Genomic DNA, 16969 nt, shown 5'->3' with positions numbered 1-16969 from the left:
AACTTTGGAGTTAAGGTGGTGAATGGATGGATGGAGAATCAAAGATGGGGGCCTGAGGCTCCGACCCACGCGGTTATTTTTCGCCATCGCATCATCGCGATCAACTTTCGAGACTCTTTTGTTCGTTAGCTCTTAGACCGTCTCTTCCTTGAGCAATCCTCTTCTTCCTCTTCGTCTGCCGCCATGTCCTAGTTCCCATCAGCAATCATACTTTTATACCCCGATACAACAAGTGCAGACTTTGCCTGACCATGGACCCCACGATCACTCGAGAGCTCTCTCGGCTAGACCCCGCGGTCCCGTTCCGCACCTCCAGCGGCCATCTCCATCACACTTGGGCTCGCACTTTTTATTCGCGTCCGGAGCTGTATATCCAGCCACAGTCAATTCCCGAAATTGAGAAGGTCATCAATTTAGCCCGACGGTGCCGACGCCGGCTTGTGGTTGTTGGCAGCGGCCATTCGCCTTCTGACCTAACATGTACCTCGGCATGGATGGTGAACTTGGATGACTTCAATCGCATATTGGATGTCAACCCTGAGACGGGGATTGTTACGGTTGAAGCCGGGATACGTCTGTGGGATTTAGGGAAACAATTGGAAGAGCGACATGGACTGACGCTGTCGAATCTGGGAAGTATCGACAGTCAGTCTATTGCTGGTGTTATTGCGACGGGTACTCATGGAAGCTCACTGGCGCATGGTCTGATATCGGAGTGCATTGTTTCGCTGACTTTGATGCTGGCGAATGGACAACTGGTGCGCTGTAGTCCGAGCAGCAACCAGGCACTTTTCCGGGCGGCTCTCATTTCATTGGGGGCGTTAGGGATAGTCGTTGAAGTCAGCTTCCGCTCGGAGCCATCGTTTAAAATAGCTTGGAGACAGACACGGCGATCGCTCTCTAGCATCCTAGATGAGTGGTCGTCTGGGTTATGGACGTCGCATGAGTTCGTTCGCGTGTGGTGGATGCCGTACGAGAAAGCTGCGATTCATTGGTATGCTGATAAGACGGATCTTCCGCTGAAGGCGCCTCCGAAGACCTTTTATGGGGAGGCTCTTGGCTACCACGTATACCATAATTTGTTGGCCCTATCGAATTACTTTCCTCGCATTCTTCCGTGGGTGGAGTGGCTTGTTTTTGGTTTGCAGTATGGGTTTAGAGCAGAGAAAACCGTCACTGGAGCAGTTGAACATGCTCGTACGGGACTCCTGATGAATTGCCTCTACTCACAGTTTGTCAATGAATGGGCACTGCCGCTGGAGAAGGGTCCAGACGCAATCACAAGGTTGTCGGCCTGGCTGCATGGAGATGTCGAAACGGCCCGCATCCCCTTCTCTGTTGACGGATTGTGGGTGCATTGTCCCGTCGAAGTCAGAGTTGCAGACACTACGCATAACAAGAGACCTCGTCCTTTCCTCGACCCTACCAGCAGTCAAGGCCCGACATTGTATCTCAATGCGACCCTATATCGTCCATATTTTCGAGACCCTCCTTGTAAGGATCGCTATTACGAAGCATTTGAGTGGCTCATGCGAGATATGGGTGCGAAGCCACACTGGGCTAAAAACTTCAAATCAACAGGCCAAGAGCTGAGGGAATTGTACGGGAAGGACATGGATGAGTGGCTCAGAGTCCGTCAGGACGTGGATGCAGATGGCATGTTCCTTGGCGAATGGCATTACCGAACTCTTGCTGTGTCTGGTGATGAAGGCCCAGGATTAAACTCCTTAGATGCAGCCTCTCTACCACTGATGGAGCGTGAGCTGGCTCGTCAGCAGGCAAATATCCGTGGCGCTGGAGATGGTGTGGAATGGATCGGAGATAATCGGCGGGAGACGGACACGAAAGAGACAAGTGTTTTGTTGTCGACCATGGAGGGGGAGAAACACACCTCGAGTTCGCCAACAACAGCAACGAGCGAGGAGAGCTTCGACCTCCTCGCGTCTGGTGAGGCGAGTGTGGTCATCCCTAAACCGTGAGCGACAAGTAGCAAACAAATGGCCTTATTTTGAAGACCTCTGTATGGCTGGCTATTATGTCCAGCTCCACCGAGTAACATAAAGTACTCTACCGTATTGACTTGACTTTCTTTGCTTTTTCCCTGATTCAATAAACTGGCGCTTAACTCCGTTGCCTTCTGCAGTGTTCACCCTTTGACGTGGTCAGCCAGCATCCATTTTCATTTGGCGCGAGGCTCCAACAGGTTCATTTGGATCTCGACCCAACCCGATCACTGGAAGTTGTTGAGCGGAGTTATCGCACTCCGAGTCAAAAAAATACTAGATGTCCAGAAATTCAGGCTTCCTTCTCCACCAAGTGTCGGCTCGGTCGCGGTGGTGAATAGCCAGTCCATGTCCACGGCGCAGGAAAACGGGGTGAGACCAGCAGGTGATAGCTGATCCAGGCTCTCTCAAGTCTCGACCAGTTACCGTCCAGGAGCGGTCTCTGTTCACAACATCTGCAATGCGATAATGCTGCTCTGATGTGATGCAAATCTTGGTAGTTTTCTCTAGCTCAGTTAAGCGATCAATCGGGAAACCCTTCGCTTGCGGACGGGGTGATTCGAGCTGTCGAAGAAGGTTCCATAGATTTGTATTTCATTTGTCAGGCTGTTCTGTTCAACCAGGGTTCATGCTGGATATTGGTAAATGTCAGGAAAAGTTGAACACAGGCAGCCATCGGACTGACAAATCGTCCACTCAGTGTCCTCTCCGTCGAACCAGCCTTGGGAGCTGAGTTCGCCATGTCGGATTCGGATATGACAGACTTCCTTTATTGTCAGCCACCGAAAGGTGGTCCCAAGAACTGGTGGGAAGACTTGTACAATCGCAGTTCGTATGATCTGCAAGTGATACTGGGATAGGAAAGGAGGTGGAAGACTGGAGGGCTCTCTTCAACTGCACACCATCATGAGACCATAGCTCCATGCGCCAACAGAACAGGATCCCCTGAATCTGATGAGTCGCGAAGATTGTTCGTCACACCAACAACAGAATCATCACGGGGCCTAAGTCACGTTTCCTCCGCAAACCCATTGGCTCCGTCTTCGTGTCTTTCTTTCCCCAAGCTTACCTGAATCCCACACCATCTGCGGCACCGTTCCATGACTGTCTTCTCATACATGGCTCTTTATTCCATGACTCAACTTGACGCGCTGCGAACCCCGCAGGCGAACACTGAATCCCCCGGCGAAGTTGGCGAAATCCAGGAGGCTCTCACACCACTATACCACATTTGCAATGGAACTCTCAACACCAAGGCCCGAGCGTCGGTATAACTAAAATACCAACCTTTCAATAAATATTCCGGGCGCATCGCTGCCTAGGGTTCTCAGAAAACATTTACTACGACAGGAGACACCAGGAGAGGAGAGTCAAGCTGCCACTCGATGCAGGTGAACGGACCTCTCTGCGCTGCTGTAAATGCTACCTAGCTTCTCCGCCCTTCCTGCAGTTTGGAGTCGGGTCATATCCTTCGGATCCTTCTATGGACAGAAGAAACTGGAAAGGAAAGGTCGAAGAAACAAATTGGGGTAGTTTGGATGATACTGGTAAGGACACCCCTTGTGTTCCTCAATCCTCGCCATCCACCAATATTATGCTCACGCCCGGAATATCAGTTCTTCAATCCCAACTCTTGGCCGTGGAGCTTCGTGATATGCTTGATTTCGTGCAGATTCCCAGCTGTATCATGCTGTATGACCCAGCGCATCCCTGAAGCCTTTTCCTGAAGTTTCGCATTCCATCTATCCACACTCACCTAACCACGCTTTGTCCATTCTCTCATGGGGAAACATGCGTGAATTCCTCTCCGAAACTCAAATGCTCATGGCTCCAGTTTTATGATTCTGATCCATTTCTAGGCGCAAAGAACTCGAGGATATCTAGCAATGTTTGACTTTGACGGATCCTGTCGATGTTCTTCCTCCCAGAAAAGCTGGGTCACTCTTTGGTGCAACGCATGACCAATCGTTGGAACCGAAACCCACACGCCCAATCAGGGTGAGAGGCAAAGCGAAAAAAGAAAAAAGGAAAAAGCAAAGAGAGAGCTCACGCAATGAGATCATGTTGATTAACCTTGGCGCGGTGTTGACCCAACACAGGCTGAAGCACGAGCTCGTCACTGCAGAAAGTGATGGCCCGAACACGATATGCACCAATAACAGCTATCTTACCTCCTGAGAGGTGCTAACAAGACAACAGGGGTGCCTGTTGATTTACCCTTTTTTTGCAAATCGCCTCTCCACTGCCCCGACACATGGATTCTGCTTTGGTGGGCCCTCCTTTATCCGTGAAGGGGACTCTGTTGACAGGCACAAAATTGGGAACCCCATCATCTTGCATTTGCAATGAGGCGAGATTGATCTTCACCACCCGCACCTTGAGCCAATCGTGGTCTTGTAGCCTCTGACATTCATCCACCGAGCTTGATGCTCACCCCTGCTCTCGCTGCCCAAAGAAAGACCGGGGATTGTGGCCGGCAAGCGCCGATGAAGGCTGCGATTATCATCATTCGCTTCTGGTGTGGGGCGGCGACCTGTCAAACGGAGCATTCCTGCTTGCACACTACTATAGCGAATCCAATCTTCCGTGCCATTTGCAAGGTCAGGGCCACCTTGATTCAAGGTTGACAATGCGGGCAGCCCTGATTTCACAAGGCTGCCACAGCCACGGAGGTGGACGGGTAGCAAGCGTCCCGTACCAGTTCATATCAAGACAGACAAAAATAATCCACGTCACCTTTGGTCACATTCTTTACGGAGCGTATCGAACTAGGAAGGATTGTCAGCTGAATTTGCGGGGCGACTACACAAGGCCTTTAATGTTAATCATGATCGTCATCCAGGATTTGACAAGATCTGTCAGTCGCTGTCTGTTTCCAATAATAATAGTATCTCACTTCCCTCAACTTATTAGTCCTGCGAGTTAAAACCAACCATCCCCCCTCATTTGGAACAACGCTCAGCGACGAGTCAATAAAGAGTTCCCCAGTATATTTCCTGGTTGAAATCAGTCAGATCAACCGCTGAGCTCTTCAATTGTGTTGGTTTGACTATACCCAACACGATGTCATCAAGACAACCTAAACTACGTCCCAAGTCACATATAGCGGGGTTTTCAGATTCCCTATGTGATCTTTCTACTATGTCATCTTTATCACAATGTGAATCCCGCGTCGCGTTGAATGACGAAAGGAATGACCAACGCGTTTTCCGAGTGAAGAGGAAACATGTTCTCAAGGCGTGTGACCGTTGCAGAATTAAAAAGACGAAGGTCCGTCTATTATAACCATCGTTAATTTTCACCTTTAACGCTAATTGGATATAGTGTGATGGCAAACAGCCATGCAATCGTTGCTCTTCATATAACCATCCCTGCTTATTCCGGGAGAAAAAGGCTACCCAAACAAAGGTTTACTCTCGAGGGTGAGGCTTTTTCCGATTCCTCTACCGTACATCCCTTGTATACCGATGAGGCTAATTGGATTGTATGTTTAGGTTCGTTGAGATGTTGGAGTCGCATCACTCGCTCGTTGTCAAAGCACTCCAAAGAGTTTACAAGCTCTGTGCTGACAAGGAAGGGTTTCCAGGCGAGCCTCTTGCTGAGACCTCCGATGGGTATCCCCTGACGCATGCCATCCTCGACCGTTTAGGGCTGATAAAACAAGCCGAAGATACCTCTGACGCTGCAGATGAAGAGAGCGAAGGCCTTCAGTACTTACGCCTCCTATCCAACTCAACCGACTGTAGCGCAACTGCCGACCCATCACCAGAGCCTGCTACACCTCCGGACCCCCGATCGAACTCATTTAGCCCCGTTCAACTATCACCAGGAGGGAATGGGCCCGTCAAGTGGGAGTTCCAGTCAGAGCCATATCAGGGCTACCCACGAACCAATTATCAAATGTCGTTGCCACACCCAGATCTGAGGTCACCCATCCTTGCCAACGATTCCGAGTGCCCTACAAAAGCACCTTCTCCTATCGGCGCTGGCCTTGCAAATCCATATCTTTACTATACCGACGGCGGTTGCAATCCCGAATCCACGGACAGCAATCTCCAACCTATAGGAGCCACAGGCTCATCGGCGATTCCGGCAGCAGTATCAGCTGGCCTGCCAGTCGGGATGGCCGAGAATTATAACCTCACTATGCCTGATCACCAATCTATCTACCCGACACCCTTAACACCCGCATGGGCATATCCTTGTGAATAAACTGAGCATCTCGATTACTTCGCCACTCTCATTGCTTTTGTGCCTTTTCCTATTTCCCTGATTCTGCTGCTGATATTCCTGATTCCCCACCCGTTCGTGTTTTGCTTATATGCGCGCTTGCCCAACTGTTGTCAATCGACGTCAATCGACTGAACCACGCTTCAGCGTGTATTGTTCTTGTGCCCTGTTACTAACCCAGGGTGTTAATATTGATCTTATTGCACCAAATTTAACACCATGATCATTGTCATTGCAATGTCCGTTTGAGAGCCTGAGCTGACAAGTTTAAATCTTAAACACACTTAAATAATCATTCCTCCTGAACTATTCCCATTCCGGTGAAAAAAATACATTCTACAAAGCCAGATACAACCTTTTCCTTGAAGAGTTAATTAATCTTAAATAGGGGAGCCTGCTGTAGAAAAACATCTATTCCCTAAAAACTATGCATGCCATGGTATACACCCCGCAGAAGAGGAAAAAAGAAAATTGCCCAAAATAGACAAAGCAGGCAGATTTTGAAGGAGAAAGAAAAAGATATTTAAGCACTTGTGTTAGGAAATAAGATGATATGCAGAAATTTCCGCGTTAATATGAGTCGAAATGGGACAAAGAGAGAGGAACTCCCGGGGCTCTCCATTACCCGCCGGATGTAAGTATTGGTAGATGGATTTGCGGAGCAAAAAAAACGCAAATGAATTGAGACCTATACGTCTGGTGTGTCCTTGGATATTGTTTGGGGAAATTTGAAGAAGACTGGATTGGGATTGTCCTTTCCGGCTGTTCTTTTCCACACTTGGTCACGTATTTCTTCGATAAGTATAACTAATTTTGCTGCATTTAATCATCAACGTCGGTTTCAGTGTTAGTGTCGCTGGTTTCTCCTTCATCGCCGTCGGTGTCACTCTCTTCATCGCTGGATTCCTCTGACGGCTTCTTCGTCTTCTTCTTTGGCGGTTGACCGGTCTTTAGAGCCTGCATCTGGCCGGCTATTGAATCTACGGTGGTTCATGGGTTAGTTATTTTATAGTAGAGAGACGGTAATTTTTCTGATAACTTACCCTCATCAGGTTCACTGATATCGTCCTCCTCCTCCAGAGCGGCTGCCTTGGCGGGATCATCAATGTGTAGCGTGATGTCGAGATTAGAGTCGAGACCTAGGTAACTATCGCAAACCATGTGCATAACGAAGTGGAAGTCGCCAACCTGGGGAGGCGCTTGGAACTGCATCTTGAGAGTTTGGACATTGTAGGTAGGGTTACCAGACTCGTCGAAGAGGGGCTTCTCAAAAGTGGTAAAGGTGAATGGGGGAACGGCAATTTTTCCCTGTTTGCCATCCGCAAGGAAAATTTGCCAGCGTGGGGAGTGGTCGCGGGCTAGATATGGCGCGTTGGCGAGAGGCGGTTGGACCTTCTGGTTGGCGCTGTCTTTGTTATCTGCCATCTTAACTGACCTGTTCCTGGAGGGCCCGCGGCCCATGAGAGCGTCAAGGTCACCTTCCTCGGGATCGACGTCTTCAAGGTCGGCAGGGTTTGCTTCAGGGACATTTGTAGAACCGGGTGGGATGAATCGGGCCTTCACAACAAGCTGAACTAGACTGCTAGGTGTGATCACCTTCTCACCCATGACCTTGAACCACGCCTTGGAGATTTGGAGAGCAGGTAGTTGTTTGGCAACGGAGATGGCGGACGCATATTGCTGTTCAGACAAAAGACCGGTTCCGATTGTGAGCGATCGTCGCTTGTCCTCTGGCATCTTCATGAACTTCTGAACAGTGAAATGGTTCTTGGCATCTTCGCCTTCGACTGATTGCACAACCTCATTTGTGAAGTGCGGCAGTTGAAGGAGAGGGGATGAGCCAGGCGCAACAGCTTGAATCAGGCTTTGAGACGTGCGCAAGGAACCGAGAAGAGGACGAAGGTTGCCGAAGGCAAGAGAAACAGCCGTGAACGCTTCGTTCAACGACAGGGCAATTGGTGCGACTTCATATTTCTCTGCAGATGAAATTAGCGAATCAATCTTATCGCCGATAGCCGAGCGATTTACCTTCGTTAAGAGTCGACTCATCCAACTCAACCCGGCCCAGATAAGCCCATAACAACGCCAAAGCCTTTCTCCTACTGGAGTCATCCAAACCCTTGATCACTTCCCGATCCTGGTCGGACAAGAACTTATTGTTCCCGGCCAGAACCTTTTTCTCGAGCTTTGCCAATCCGGACTCTGCTTTTGAAGCTGGGATTACCTCCTTAAGTTCATCGCCCGAAGAAAGAGCACCGACGATTCCGCCATCTGTGATTTCATCCTTGTATTCCCGGAAGATGTTACCAGCGCTAGCAACGTAAACTCTTTCCTTGGTGTATCGCTGAGATCCATACCACCATTTTCCGACAATGTATGGGAGTAATACACCAAGTAGACCGCCGTAAACCAAGAGAACATATTTGCCGTTTCCTTCAGTCACGATGAATTGTGGGAGAGCAATACCGATGCTAAAGCTCTGTTTGCCATCCGGATGGCCATATTGGAGGTAGTTATTGCGCACTTCTTCGTCCGTGAGAGCCTTGTAAGCCTTGGTGAGTTCCACAAAACGCTCATTGAGCATATCAATCGTTTCGTTCTTAGCGGGATCAGGTCGGATCTTGTCGGGGTGGTAGATAAGAGAAAGGCGCTTATAATGTCTGGAAATCGCTTTTTCGTCGGCGCTCTAATGGGATATGTGTCAGTGCCCGCATGGGGAAAAAATGAACGCGCCGTTAGATATCAGAAGACTCACCCTCGAGACACCCAAGATGTCATACGGATCCCAAATTTTGGTGGTCGTCTTGGCGGTGACTATAATCAAATAGACCATGTAGGCCATGACGGCGTAGCCTAAGATGACGGTGACGATGCGCTTGATGCGGCGCTCCTTGCGAAGGCGTTTCCGCTTCTGGGCGTCGATGAGGTCTTCATGTTCAGGTTTGAAATCGGACCGTATCCGGGGAGCGGTATTTTCGAGTTCTATGAGTGTTCCAGTATGTTAGGCCATGCCAACTCCAGTGTATCTCAATGGATGTTCGATCAGCCGTACCTTTGGGTGGTTTAAGGAGATTGTATGTCAGAGGTAGGGTGACAAGGCCGGTCAGGGTCAGCACGAAGAACGGGAAGAATTGACCCTAGACAAATCTGTATTAGAAAATTGTGCACTATTTTTACTTGTCCGTTGAGACCAAATGTATCCCGTACCTGTTCATCGTAGGTATAGTCTGTCGACATGGTGAGATGAGTGCAGTGGACACGGTTGCCCGCAGTGGGCAAGGCTTCGCGAGAGAAGTTCGCCTTTTAAATTATAGCAAGGTTCGCAGTCAATATAATGAGGGCGTGAATCGATCAACTGGGTCTCTGGGTATATTATTTATGTTTGGCCAGGGAGGGTGTGAAGTGAATGTAGGAACAAGGTGGCCAGCAACATCTCCGTGAATCTGGGACTCCTCGTATCGTCAGTCGGCTGTTCTTTTGTGATCGACCGTGTCCTTTACTGGGGAGTTATCCTGCACCGCCTACTGCTTACGGATAAGGCCACAAGGCTACAAGCCCCATTCTTGATTCTTCAGGGTCCAAATTCAAAACACCTCGGAACGTCATTTCTTAAGTCTCAAGTTTCATTTTTATTGAATAATTCGTCGCTCATCGCTCGTAATGAGTTCAAGTACTGTGTACTCTACAGTTGCTAATAATATAATATAACATAATGGTCTATGACCGATACATTTTATCCAGGTGGACATTCGATATTGTTGAAGCCTGCTAATGCGTCCTAAACAGGTACACCACATGACGTGCTGGCTCACAAGACTGATATCTCCTCTCACATTTCCACGATACGAACGACTGGCTGCAAGCGTGGGGATCTCTATACCCTGCAATGGTGCTGCGCACACGAGCAAAGAGGCGCTACCAACATTTTGACTCATCGATGGGGAATTCAAGCGCCATGGCTGGCCAGACGCGAACTCAACCCGCCAAGCAAGCCCAGTCAGAAGTCACTTCAATGCTGTCAGGGTATAGGTTCTCCAACCAGAAATCACATGGCCAAGTTTGAATAGACCAATCTGATTCTCGAGGAATCTTCATTGCTGCAAGTCGGTAACTTGGGTCATCCATGTAAACTGGTGCCTGCGCCTTGGGGAATACGATGTTCTCCCATATTGTCGCTCTTGAAATTGTTTTTTTTTCCGGGCGAGAGGATCGTTTGTCGGAAACACGAATTAAACGTAATTGATCGAATCGTTTTCCTGAATTCTTTCTTTTTTCCCTTTGTTTATTTTCCACCACTGGCGACAGCACAGCAGAACGTTGTCACAATGCTCGCCAGGATACTCCGGTTTGAAAGTCATCCAGGCAAGGGCTTGATTTCCTGCATACTGGAAACGAAGGATGTCAGAATGAGCTTCGAATCTCAGAAATTGAGATCGAGAGAACTTACGGATCGATATAATCAAGTCCGCCGAAGTATTCGAGCATGCGATAGCACAGGCCCACATCGTCTCCAGGCTCTCCTCCAAAGACACGGTATTGATTCGTCTCCATCATGGCTGTTTCCGGTTCCAGGATGTAGTCACGATCTTGCCATGTCAAGCCCCTATAGTGCCGGGTCGAGGCAGGGCGATTTCCAAGGCAGTCGGGAGATGACGAATAAAGTGAAACGCAGAATTGTGCTGGTAAGAGGATGGCAGCAGGAGGCTGAGCTAGATTGACGGAGCGGTTTCGAGATCGGGGGCGAGTGCGTCGTCTGTTGTGCCTCTGTCCCATTCTAGTAGAAGCAGGTGAAGAGCAAAAACTTTTGGGATGGGATAATCGTTGATATTTCCCGCTTCCCTCTCTTCCCACCAGGGTACGGCGAGATATAGAGATAGTGTAGACGAAAAAAAGAGCTTGATAAACAAAAGCAATGAAACCCTAGATGGCAAAGAGGGGAGTGACCATCACCCCTTTGAAAGGACGAGATGAGGTAAAGAAAAGGAAAGGGAAAAAAGGAATCAAGCTTGCCAGAAGACGCCCACCTCTGGTATATATAGACAGGCCCAGGTATGACACGATGACGGATCGCAGAATGACTGCTTTGAATGGTGTGACTCACTATAGCCCAATCAGGCGATGGAGCTCCTACATCGGCCCCGGCCCTACAACGAAAAAACTGCAGGAGACAAAGATCCACCGGACGATTTTCGGATTGCCGGGTCCCCGGCCCACTCTCTTGCAGTCCTTTAAATTTTTTTCTCTGGACTTTCCTTTATGCAGCAGTAGTCATGCCCAAAAGCGGCCAAGATGCCTAAGACGACTTCGCAATGGTGCCAAATTGCCTCATCGGAAAACGACATTGCGTACGGAGTTTTCCGGGTTCGCTCCGAGCACGCCTTCAAAGCACTCTCAGGAGCAGAGCCACGCCATTATTAGACTCAGGGCTCGGATTCGGCATCCCAACCTAAACTTTCACCTGAGGTTCTAGATTACCTAACTCCTAACTCCTATTTCCATATCCTAGAGGTTGTGAATTTGTAAGGGGAGTCCAGGCTCCCTCAAATTCTGGAAGCTCACCACGCCTCCGACGGAGCCGGAATTCCAACAAACTTTCTTGCTGCCCGGAGTATTGATTACTGAACTGACTTCCAGCTGGTTCGAAGGACGGGATTACTCGATCAAGAATCCGACTTCCGACCTTGTTGGTAACGGCACTGTACCTTGGCGAATGTTTCCGGCCGACGATGACAGTGGAATTATTTCAATGGCTGCAAGGGGGACGAATCACGAAAATTCTGCTGCTGATTTCTGAGGGGTTAAATGGGATGATGGAGATCTCGTTGGACAATGGTTAAGGAGTGGCCTGACTTCTGAAACCGCCTTTTGGTTTGTTTTACGCCTGCCTTTGTGCGTGGTACGTATGACACATCCTGTAGGTACGCGCCACGTGTGTGACGGTCTCCTCTATGCCAAGGGGACTGTGCAGTGTTGTCTTTTCTTTATTCAGCTTGATGACCTGTTCATTACTGTGTAAGTTTACGATAATGATCAGTAAATCAGACAAATTCTTTTGTCCTTTGCTTGGGTATACTAGTGAGGGATTAAGCTACAGACTAGGGGGTCTTCAGGGATCCCCCGACATTTGACGGCCCGGCCCCATCTAAAGGATCGGCTTTTATATACGTGCTTGGCAATACGGAGTTGGTGTCGTAGGTTTTTGGCCATGACATCAATGACCAGTTGTCCGATTATTGTTTTCCGCGGCCACGCAGAATCTCAAACATCTCCACGCCTTTGGGTGCGGTGGTCAAATTCTCGTACCCTGTGCCAGTGACGAGAAGGTCGTCTTCAATGCGCACTCCGCCAATAGGGATATAGTGCTCGGCCTTGTCGAAGTTAATATACTTCGCCAGCGGCAACATTCGGGCATTCTTCAACGCGAGCTCGTTGAAGTACACCCCGGGCTCAATAGTAATCACCATCCCCTCTTGAAGGAGTGGCGTGCTCATCTGTGGTACGAATTCCTTGGTCCAACGTGCATTCGCCGTTATCGGCTGCGCGGACACATCGTGGACTTCCAATCCTACATGGTGGCCCAGACCATGGGGGAAGAAAATTGAAGACGCTCCGGATCGACGGATTTCTTCTACGGTCCCGTTTTCGAGGATTCCGAGCTTTTGCAGTCCTTTGATGGCAATGACATGTGCGAGCTCATGCAAGTCCCGGAATCGCACACCCGGCCTAACACGTCGGATGCATTCTTCCTGCATCTCCTCTACGATGGCGTAGATGTCCTTTGCATACACACTAGGCCAGTCTGGTCCCAGCGGAAAGGTGCGGGTGACGTCACTTGCATAGCAGTCCCATTCTGCGCCTGCATCAAGACAGACGAGCTGTCTCCCGCTGAGAGGTTCATCGTTTTTTACATAATGGAGCACAGCTGCGTTAGGGCCAGATCCGGCGATTATTTCATAAGCCTGGTTCTTGGCTCCATGAGACACGCACGTGTCCAAAAACAGTCCCTCGATTTCGCTCTCATTCGACATGCGGTGTATGTTCTCGAGAATCCTTCGATGTGCAAGGCCAGATATTTTGTTGGCTTGACGTATCAATTGGATCTCGTAATCGTCCTTCACCTCCCGCGCAGCATCCATTGCAGGTACCAGTGACCCATCATCCAGCCAGAGCTGATCCGACGCGATTTCAGGCCTCTGCGAACTGTGCAGGATATAGATCGGGCTGTCTTTGTTATAGTAGTCCACCCATCTCCTTAGGTCGTGATGTAGAGAATCATAGTAGCGAAAGCCATCCGCATCGTATCGTTGCCGTGCCTCATTCAGAGTCAGCGTAGGTCCCATCCATATCGCGTTGTGCAAGTTGAAGTTGGCAACATAAAGAGTCAAGAAATCGTTGCGAATGTCATATGTCAGGTAGCAATCCGCTTCGTCTATGCCACTCAGGTAGTAGAAGTAGCGTCTCTGTCGGAAGGGCCGCGGTTGGTCTGAGTCGCCCCAGTTTATGGTAGCTTTGCCGATGAGATAGATAAGGCCGTCGCGGGCGCCTAGTTTGGCAGCGACCCTGCGCGCATGTTGCTTCGCTACGCAGGACGATGTCAGTAAGTGTTTCCATACGCGAAGGGATGAGCGCGGTTAAATGAAAGGGGCCAAGGGATCAGCCAGACAGCCTGGGTTCGGCGCGTACCTGGATACTTGTCACACTCGGAGTCTGTCTCAACCGTAAGGCAGATGTCACACGAGTCATCAGGAGAGATGGCAAGGCTTGACGGATCTGAGACGCGCATTCTAAACAATAATAGGCAAGACTCTAGAAATCAGTTGGGGAGCTAGTATGCAGCACAAGTTTAAAGGGACATCAGGGCCCTGGAAACAGAACAAGGGAAAGGTGTGAGGAGGATTGCTGGGGCGGCTAGCATGACGTTCCCGTACGGGGCTTCGTATGAGCGCCCGTCGATTTTCGTTACACATGACTGACCGACTGACCGACTGAAAGTACCTTGTAACGAAGGGCCGCGCAAAGGGCTTGACAAGGGCCTCGAGGAGATGGGCTATCTAGGACTCTAGGAATCCCTTCATCAATTATCGCCAACTATAAAGAATCACCAGGACGGTTCCACGACTGTTGGCGGAAGCATTTCACAACGTCCCAGTCCCGGAAACGTCGATGGTTGGCGCCTGAGATCCATTTTTATCTTCGCCCCCGCCAAGTTCCGGCCACTGACTTCCATCCTTTCATGCCGATCCAGACTTCCCAGCCCTCTCCCGATCGTCATTTCGTCTCATCCTCGTCCGCTCCTCGAACTTCAGTTTCATCACCTATCTTGCGTCATCCTGTCTCGCCTTTCACTCCTTTTCGAATTGCGGCATCAAATCTTCGGTCCTTTCCACGCCCTTACTGACGGAGCCCAGCCATCTCGGTCAATGAACGATGCGGGGAACTGAGGCATCAGCGCCCGGTACATTCTGGGATGCTCCCTCAACCCTCGCGACTTCCATCAGAACCAATTCACCCTCCCTCGAAACCGATATTAATACGTACCCTGTGTTCGACCAACAACATGTCGCATCAAAACTCGAACGTCGTTCCCCAACGGCGTCGTGGGAGCAGGGCAATAATGGCCCGATAAGTATCAGTGGCAATTCAACAGGGAAGGGTATATTGATCGGTGTTTTATCAGCATTTGGGTCGGCAGCAGTCGCAGTGCTGGTCCTCGCGGCTTTCTTCTTCTTCAAGTATACTCAGCGTGGTCGGATTCTCCTGGATCGCATGGGCCGCCCAGGTGAATTCGACGATGAGCAAGCATTTCTACGTGAAGAGGCTGAGGCCTTGGAGACTATGGACGACCTATCGAGGTCAGAGTATTTGAGATCAAAGGGTATGAACCTTTCCCACCTTTTTCTGCTGCGTGCGACAGCGGCTAATTTGTTTGACACAGCATTTGTTGAGGCAAACCCGCCCGAGTCAACGCAGACCGACATTTCGCTATCCCAGTTCCTCGCTATTCAAGAAAAAGGTGTCTCGGCGTGGGAATTTCAGCCGGAGCTCGAAATCGCCAACTGCTTTGTGGAGGGCCGGACGGAGATTGAGTTCTATGATTCAATATGCAGTGTCCAAACAAACTTACCGGTCCCCAAGCAAAACGACGTCTATTATTGGGAGGCCAAGATTTATGATAAACCGGAAACCACCCACATCGGTATTGGCATGTCCACGAAGCCTTATCCTCTATTTAGATTACCCGGTATGTGCAATCCAAGGGCCAAAATTTGGCGATAGCTAATCTCTCTTTAAAGGTTATCACAAGGCATCAGTCGCATACGAGTCCACAGGTAACCGGCGGTATAACCAACCATTTGCCTCGATGCCGTATGGGCCTCCGCTCACTCAGGGAGATGTCGTGGGTGTTGGATATCGACCCCGCTCGGGTACAATATTCTTTACGCGCAACGGCAAGAAGTTAGAGGATGTTGCCCATGGACAGAAGTCGCAAAACTTCTTCCCCACCATCGGAGCGAATGGACCCTGTACTGTCCATGTGAACTTCGGCCAGCTCGGATTTGTGTTCATCGAAGCCAACGTCAAGAAATGGGGCCTGGCACCGATGACTGGTAGTCTGGCGCCCCCTCCCCCGTATGGAAGTGAGCAAGGCAGCATCCTTCTCGAATCTGGCAGAGAAAGTTCTGCAAATTTGGCGCACCGGGTCTATCAGGATCCCACATATGCGCAAACAAGCTCAACTGTCCGAATACCACCCGCTCCTAGCCCTGGGCCTGTTCGGTCTCCAACTGATATATCACTTGCCCCGCTTGCGCACATTCCCTCTAATGAGGATGCCGGAGAAGGATCGAGTCGAGCAGCTACCGCCAACCCTGAGCAAGTCCGCCTATTGAATCCGGATGGCTTGGAGCAGGGTCCGCCTCCAGAATACACCAGTCCTGATGGCAGTCCAAGAACCAGCCAGGAATTCTTACGCGAGGGCCAGCCGCCTATCCCTAGCTACGACGCTGCTGTTGGTAACCCGGATGACAGCACCGATGCGCACTAAGCCCCCGCCGTCTTGTTCAAGATGGGCTTTATCCATTCGTGTTTCTATTTGTTATACCTCTGATGAATTTTAGCGGGCCGGGGCTGGCGTTTTGATGGGCGGGGTTTTGTGAAGGCCACTCGCCGGAGAGGCGGCATTGATATTTATATGTACAGGGACCGGTTATCTGCTTTGGTTGCAATGTTGGGCTCGCTGTATCGGTTTATGGGAAGGAACACTGCGATGACTGATGTATTTTATGAACTCACTTGTGTCCGTTGGCGGACCATGGCGTTGTTGTCATTCTTTTCTGCGTTCATAGCTTGACCCTCCTATTCAGATGATATCCCCGTTGTTTTACTTCCACGCGCTTTTCCCACCTTTTGTTCTTCGCTTGTGGTTAATCTTGTTATCTCTGGTCTATGAGCGCATGACTTAAAACAGACGCTACTTGTAACTACGTTTTAAGTTTAACGCCCTCGTCGCTTAAACCTGCTTTTTGGCCCACTTTATTAAATAATCAAGCAGATAAAACGGACCAATCAAATATGCAATCCAACCTCAGCTCTCCAGATAGCAGCTCCGGTAGGTTAGCTAGGGGACGTGAACTGACGTTGAGGAGAAGGCCATATCGACTTGCTCGCCGCCGATCCCCCTCCTCTTCCTTTTTCTTCGTCTCCTCCCTCTCAATTCTCTTAAACTAGATACAATC

At 49.8% G+C, this 16969-nt stretch overlaps 7 protein-coding genes across 7 annotated transcripts; 3 read left to right on the top strand and 4 right to left on the bottom strand.

Annotated features, from left to right (window-relative positions):
- Positions 1-251: 251 nt before the first annotated feature.
- On the top strand, positions 252-1979 carry ASPVEDRAFT_121542 (D-arabinono-1,4-lactone oxidase; the record flags this gene model as incomplete). The annotated part of the gene is made up of 1 exon (XM_040805896.1): positions 252-1979. The coding sequence occupies one exon, from the start codon at positions 252-254 to the stop codon at positions 1977-1979; it is 1728 nt and encodes a 575-aa protein (XP_040662796.1).
- A 1821-nt stretch (positions 1980-3800) lies between these two features.
- On the bottom strand, positions 3801-4487 carry ASPVEDRAFT_266644 (uncharacterized protein). The gene is made up of 2 exons (XM_040809933.1): positions 4201-4487; positions 3801-4148 (listed from the first exon to the last, which is right to left on the bottom strand). The coding sequence occupies exons 1-2, from the start codon at positions 4341-4343 to the stop codon at positions 3884-3886; spliced, it is 408 nt and encodes a 135-aa protein (XP_040662795.1). The 5' UTR covers positions 4344-4487; the 3' UTR covers positions 3801-3883.
- Positions 4488-5066: 579 nt separating this feature from the next.
- ASPVEDRAFT_122293 (Zn(II)2Cys6 transcription factor domain-containing protein) lies at positions 5067-6215 on the top strand (the record flags this gene model as incomplete). Its single annotated transcript, XM_040805971.1, has 3 exons — positions 5067-5273; positions 5328-5425; positions 5498-6215. 3 exons carry the CDS (start codon positions 5067-5069, stop codon positions 6213-6215), a joined length of 1023 nt encoding a protein of 340 aa, XP_040662794.1.
- An 840-nt stretch (positions 6216-7055) lies between these two features.
- Positions 7056-9470, bottom strand: ASPVEDRAFT_119239 (J domain-containing protein; the record flags this gene model as incomplete). The annotated part of the gene is made up of 6 exons (XM_040805677.1): positions 7056-7213; positions 7277-8209; positions 8262-8919; positions 8989-9215; positions 9286-9370; positions 9441-9470. 6 exons carry the CDS (start codon positions 9468-9470, stop codon positions 7056-7058), a joined length of 2091 nt encoding a protein of 696 aa, XP_040662793.1.
- Positions 9471-10534: 1064 nt separating this feature from the next.
- Positions 10535-11125, bottom strand: ASPVEDRAFT_36415 (uncharacterized protein). The gene is made up of 2 exons (XM_040811209.1): positions 10681-11125; positions 10535-10618 (listed from the first exon to the last, which is right to left on the bottom strand). The coding sequence occupies exons 1-2, from the start codon at positions 11004-11006 to the stop codon at positions 10588-10590; spliced, it is 357 nt and encodes a 118-aa protein (XP_040662792.1). The 5' UTR covers positions 11007-11125; the 3' UTR covers positions 10535-10587.
- Positions 11126-12083: 958 nt separating this feature from the next.
- On the bottom strand, positions 12084-14173 carry ASPVEDRAFT_265641 (aminopeptidase P family protein). Its single transcript, XM_040809927.1, has 2 exons — positions 13917-14173; positions 12084-13812 (listed from the first exon to the last, which is right to left on the bottom strand). The coding sequence occupies exons 1-2, from the start codon at positions 14014-14016 to the stop codon at positions 12464-12466; spliced, it is 1449 nt and encodes a 482-aa protein (XP_040662791.1). The 5' UTR covers positions 14017-14173; the 3' UTR covers positions 12084-12463.
- Positions 14174-14660: 487 nt separating this feature from the next.
- On the top strand, positions 14661-16278 carry ASPVEDRAFT_118742 (uncharacterized protein; the record flags this gene model as incomplete). Its single annotated transcript, XM_040805637.1, has 3 exons — positions 14661-15108; positions 15169-15474; positions 15527-16278. The coding sequence occupies 3 exons, from the start codon at positions 14661-14663 to the stop codon at positions 16276-16278; spliced, it is 1506 nt and encodes a 501-aa protein (XP_040662790.1).
- Positions 16279-16969: the final 691 nt, after the last annotated feature.

This window comes from Aspergillus versicolor (genome assembly GCF_001890125.1).
Source record: "Aspergillus versicolor CBS 583.65 unplaced genomic scaffold ASPVEscaffold_1, whole genome shotgun sequence".
Taxonomy (NCBI): Eukaryota; Fungi; Ascomycota; class Eurotiomycetes; order Eurotiales; family Aspergillaceae; genus Aspergillus; species Aspergillus versicolor.
The sequence above is the reverse complement of the archived record's forward strand: the minus strand, read 5'-3'. Positions and strand labels throughout refer to the sequence as shown.

Bases quoted from the DNA above. Each gene is read 5' to 3' on its own strand.
- ASPVEDRAFT_266644 (XM_040809933.1), bottom strand. From the start codon at position 4,343: ATGCAAGATGATGGGGTTCCCAATTTTGTGCCTGTCAACAGAGTCCCC. The intron at 4,149-4,200 runs GTTGTCTTGTTA...ATTGGTGCATAT, and splicing joins GTAAATCAACAGGCACCCCT to CGTGTTCGGGCCATCACTTT.
- ASPVEDRAFT_36415 (XM_040811209.1), bottom strand. From the start codon at position 11,006: ATGGGACAGAGGCACAACAGACGACGCACTCGCCCCCGATCTCGAAAC. The intron at 10,619-10,680 runs GTAAGTTCTCTC...CTTCGTTTCCAG, and splicing joins GGACTTGATTATATCGATCC to TATGCAGGAAATCAAGCCCT.
- ASPVEDRAFT_265641 (XM_040809927.1), bottom strand. From the start codon at position 14,016: ATGCGCGTCTCAGATCCGTCAAGCCTTGCCATCTCTCCTGATGACTCG. The intron at 13,813-13,916 runs GTACGCGCCGAA...CGTCCTGCGTAG, and splicing joins CGAGTGTGACAAGTATCCAG to CGAAGCAACATGCGCGCAGG.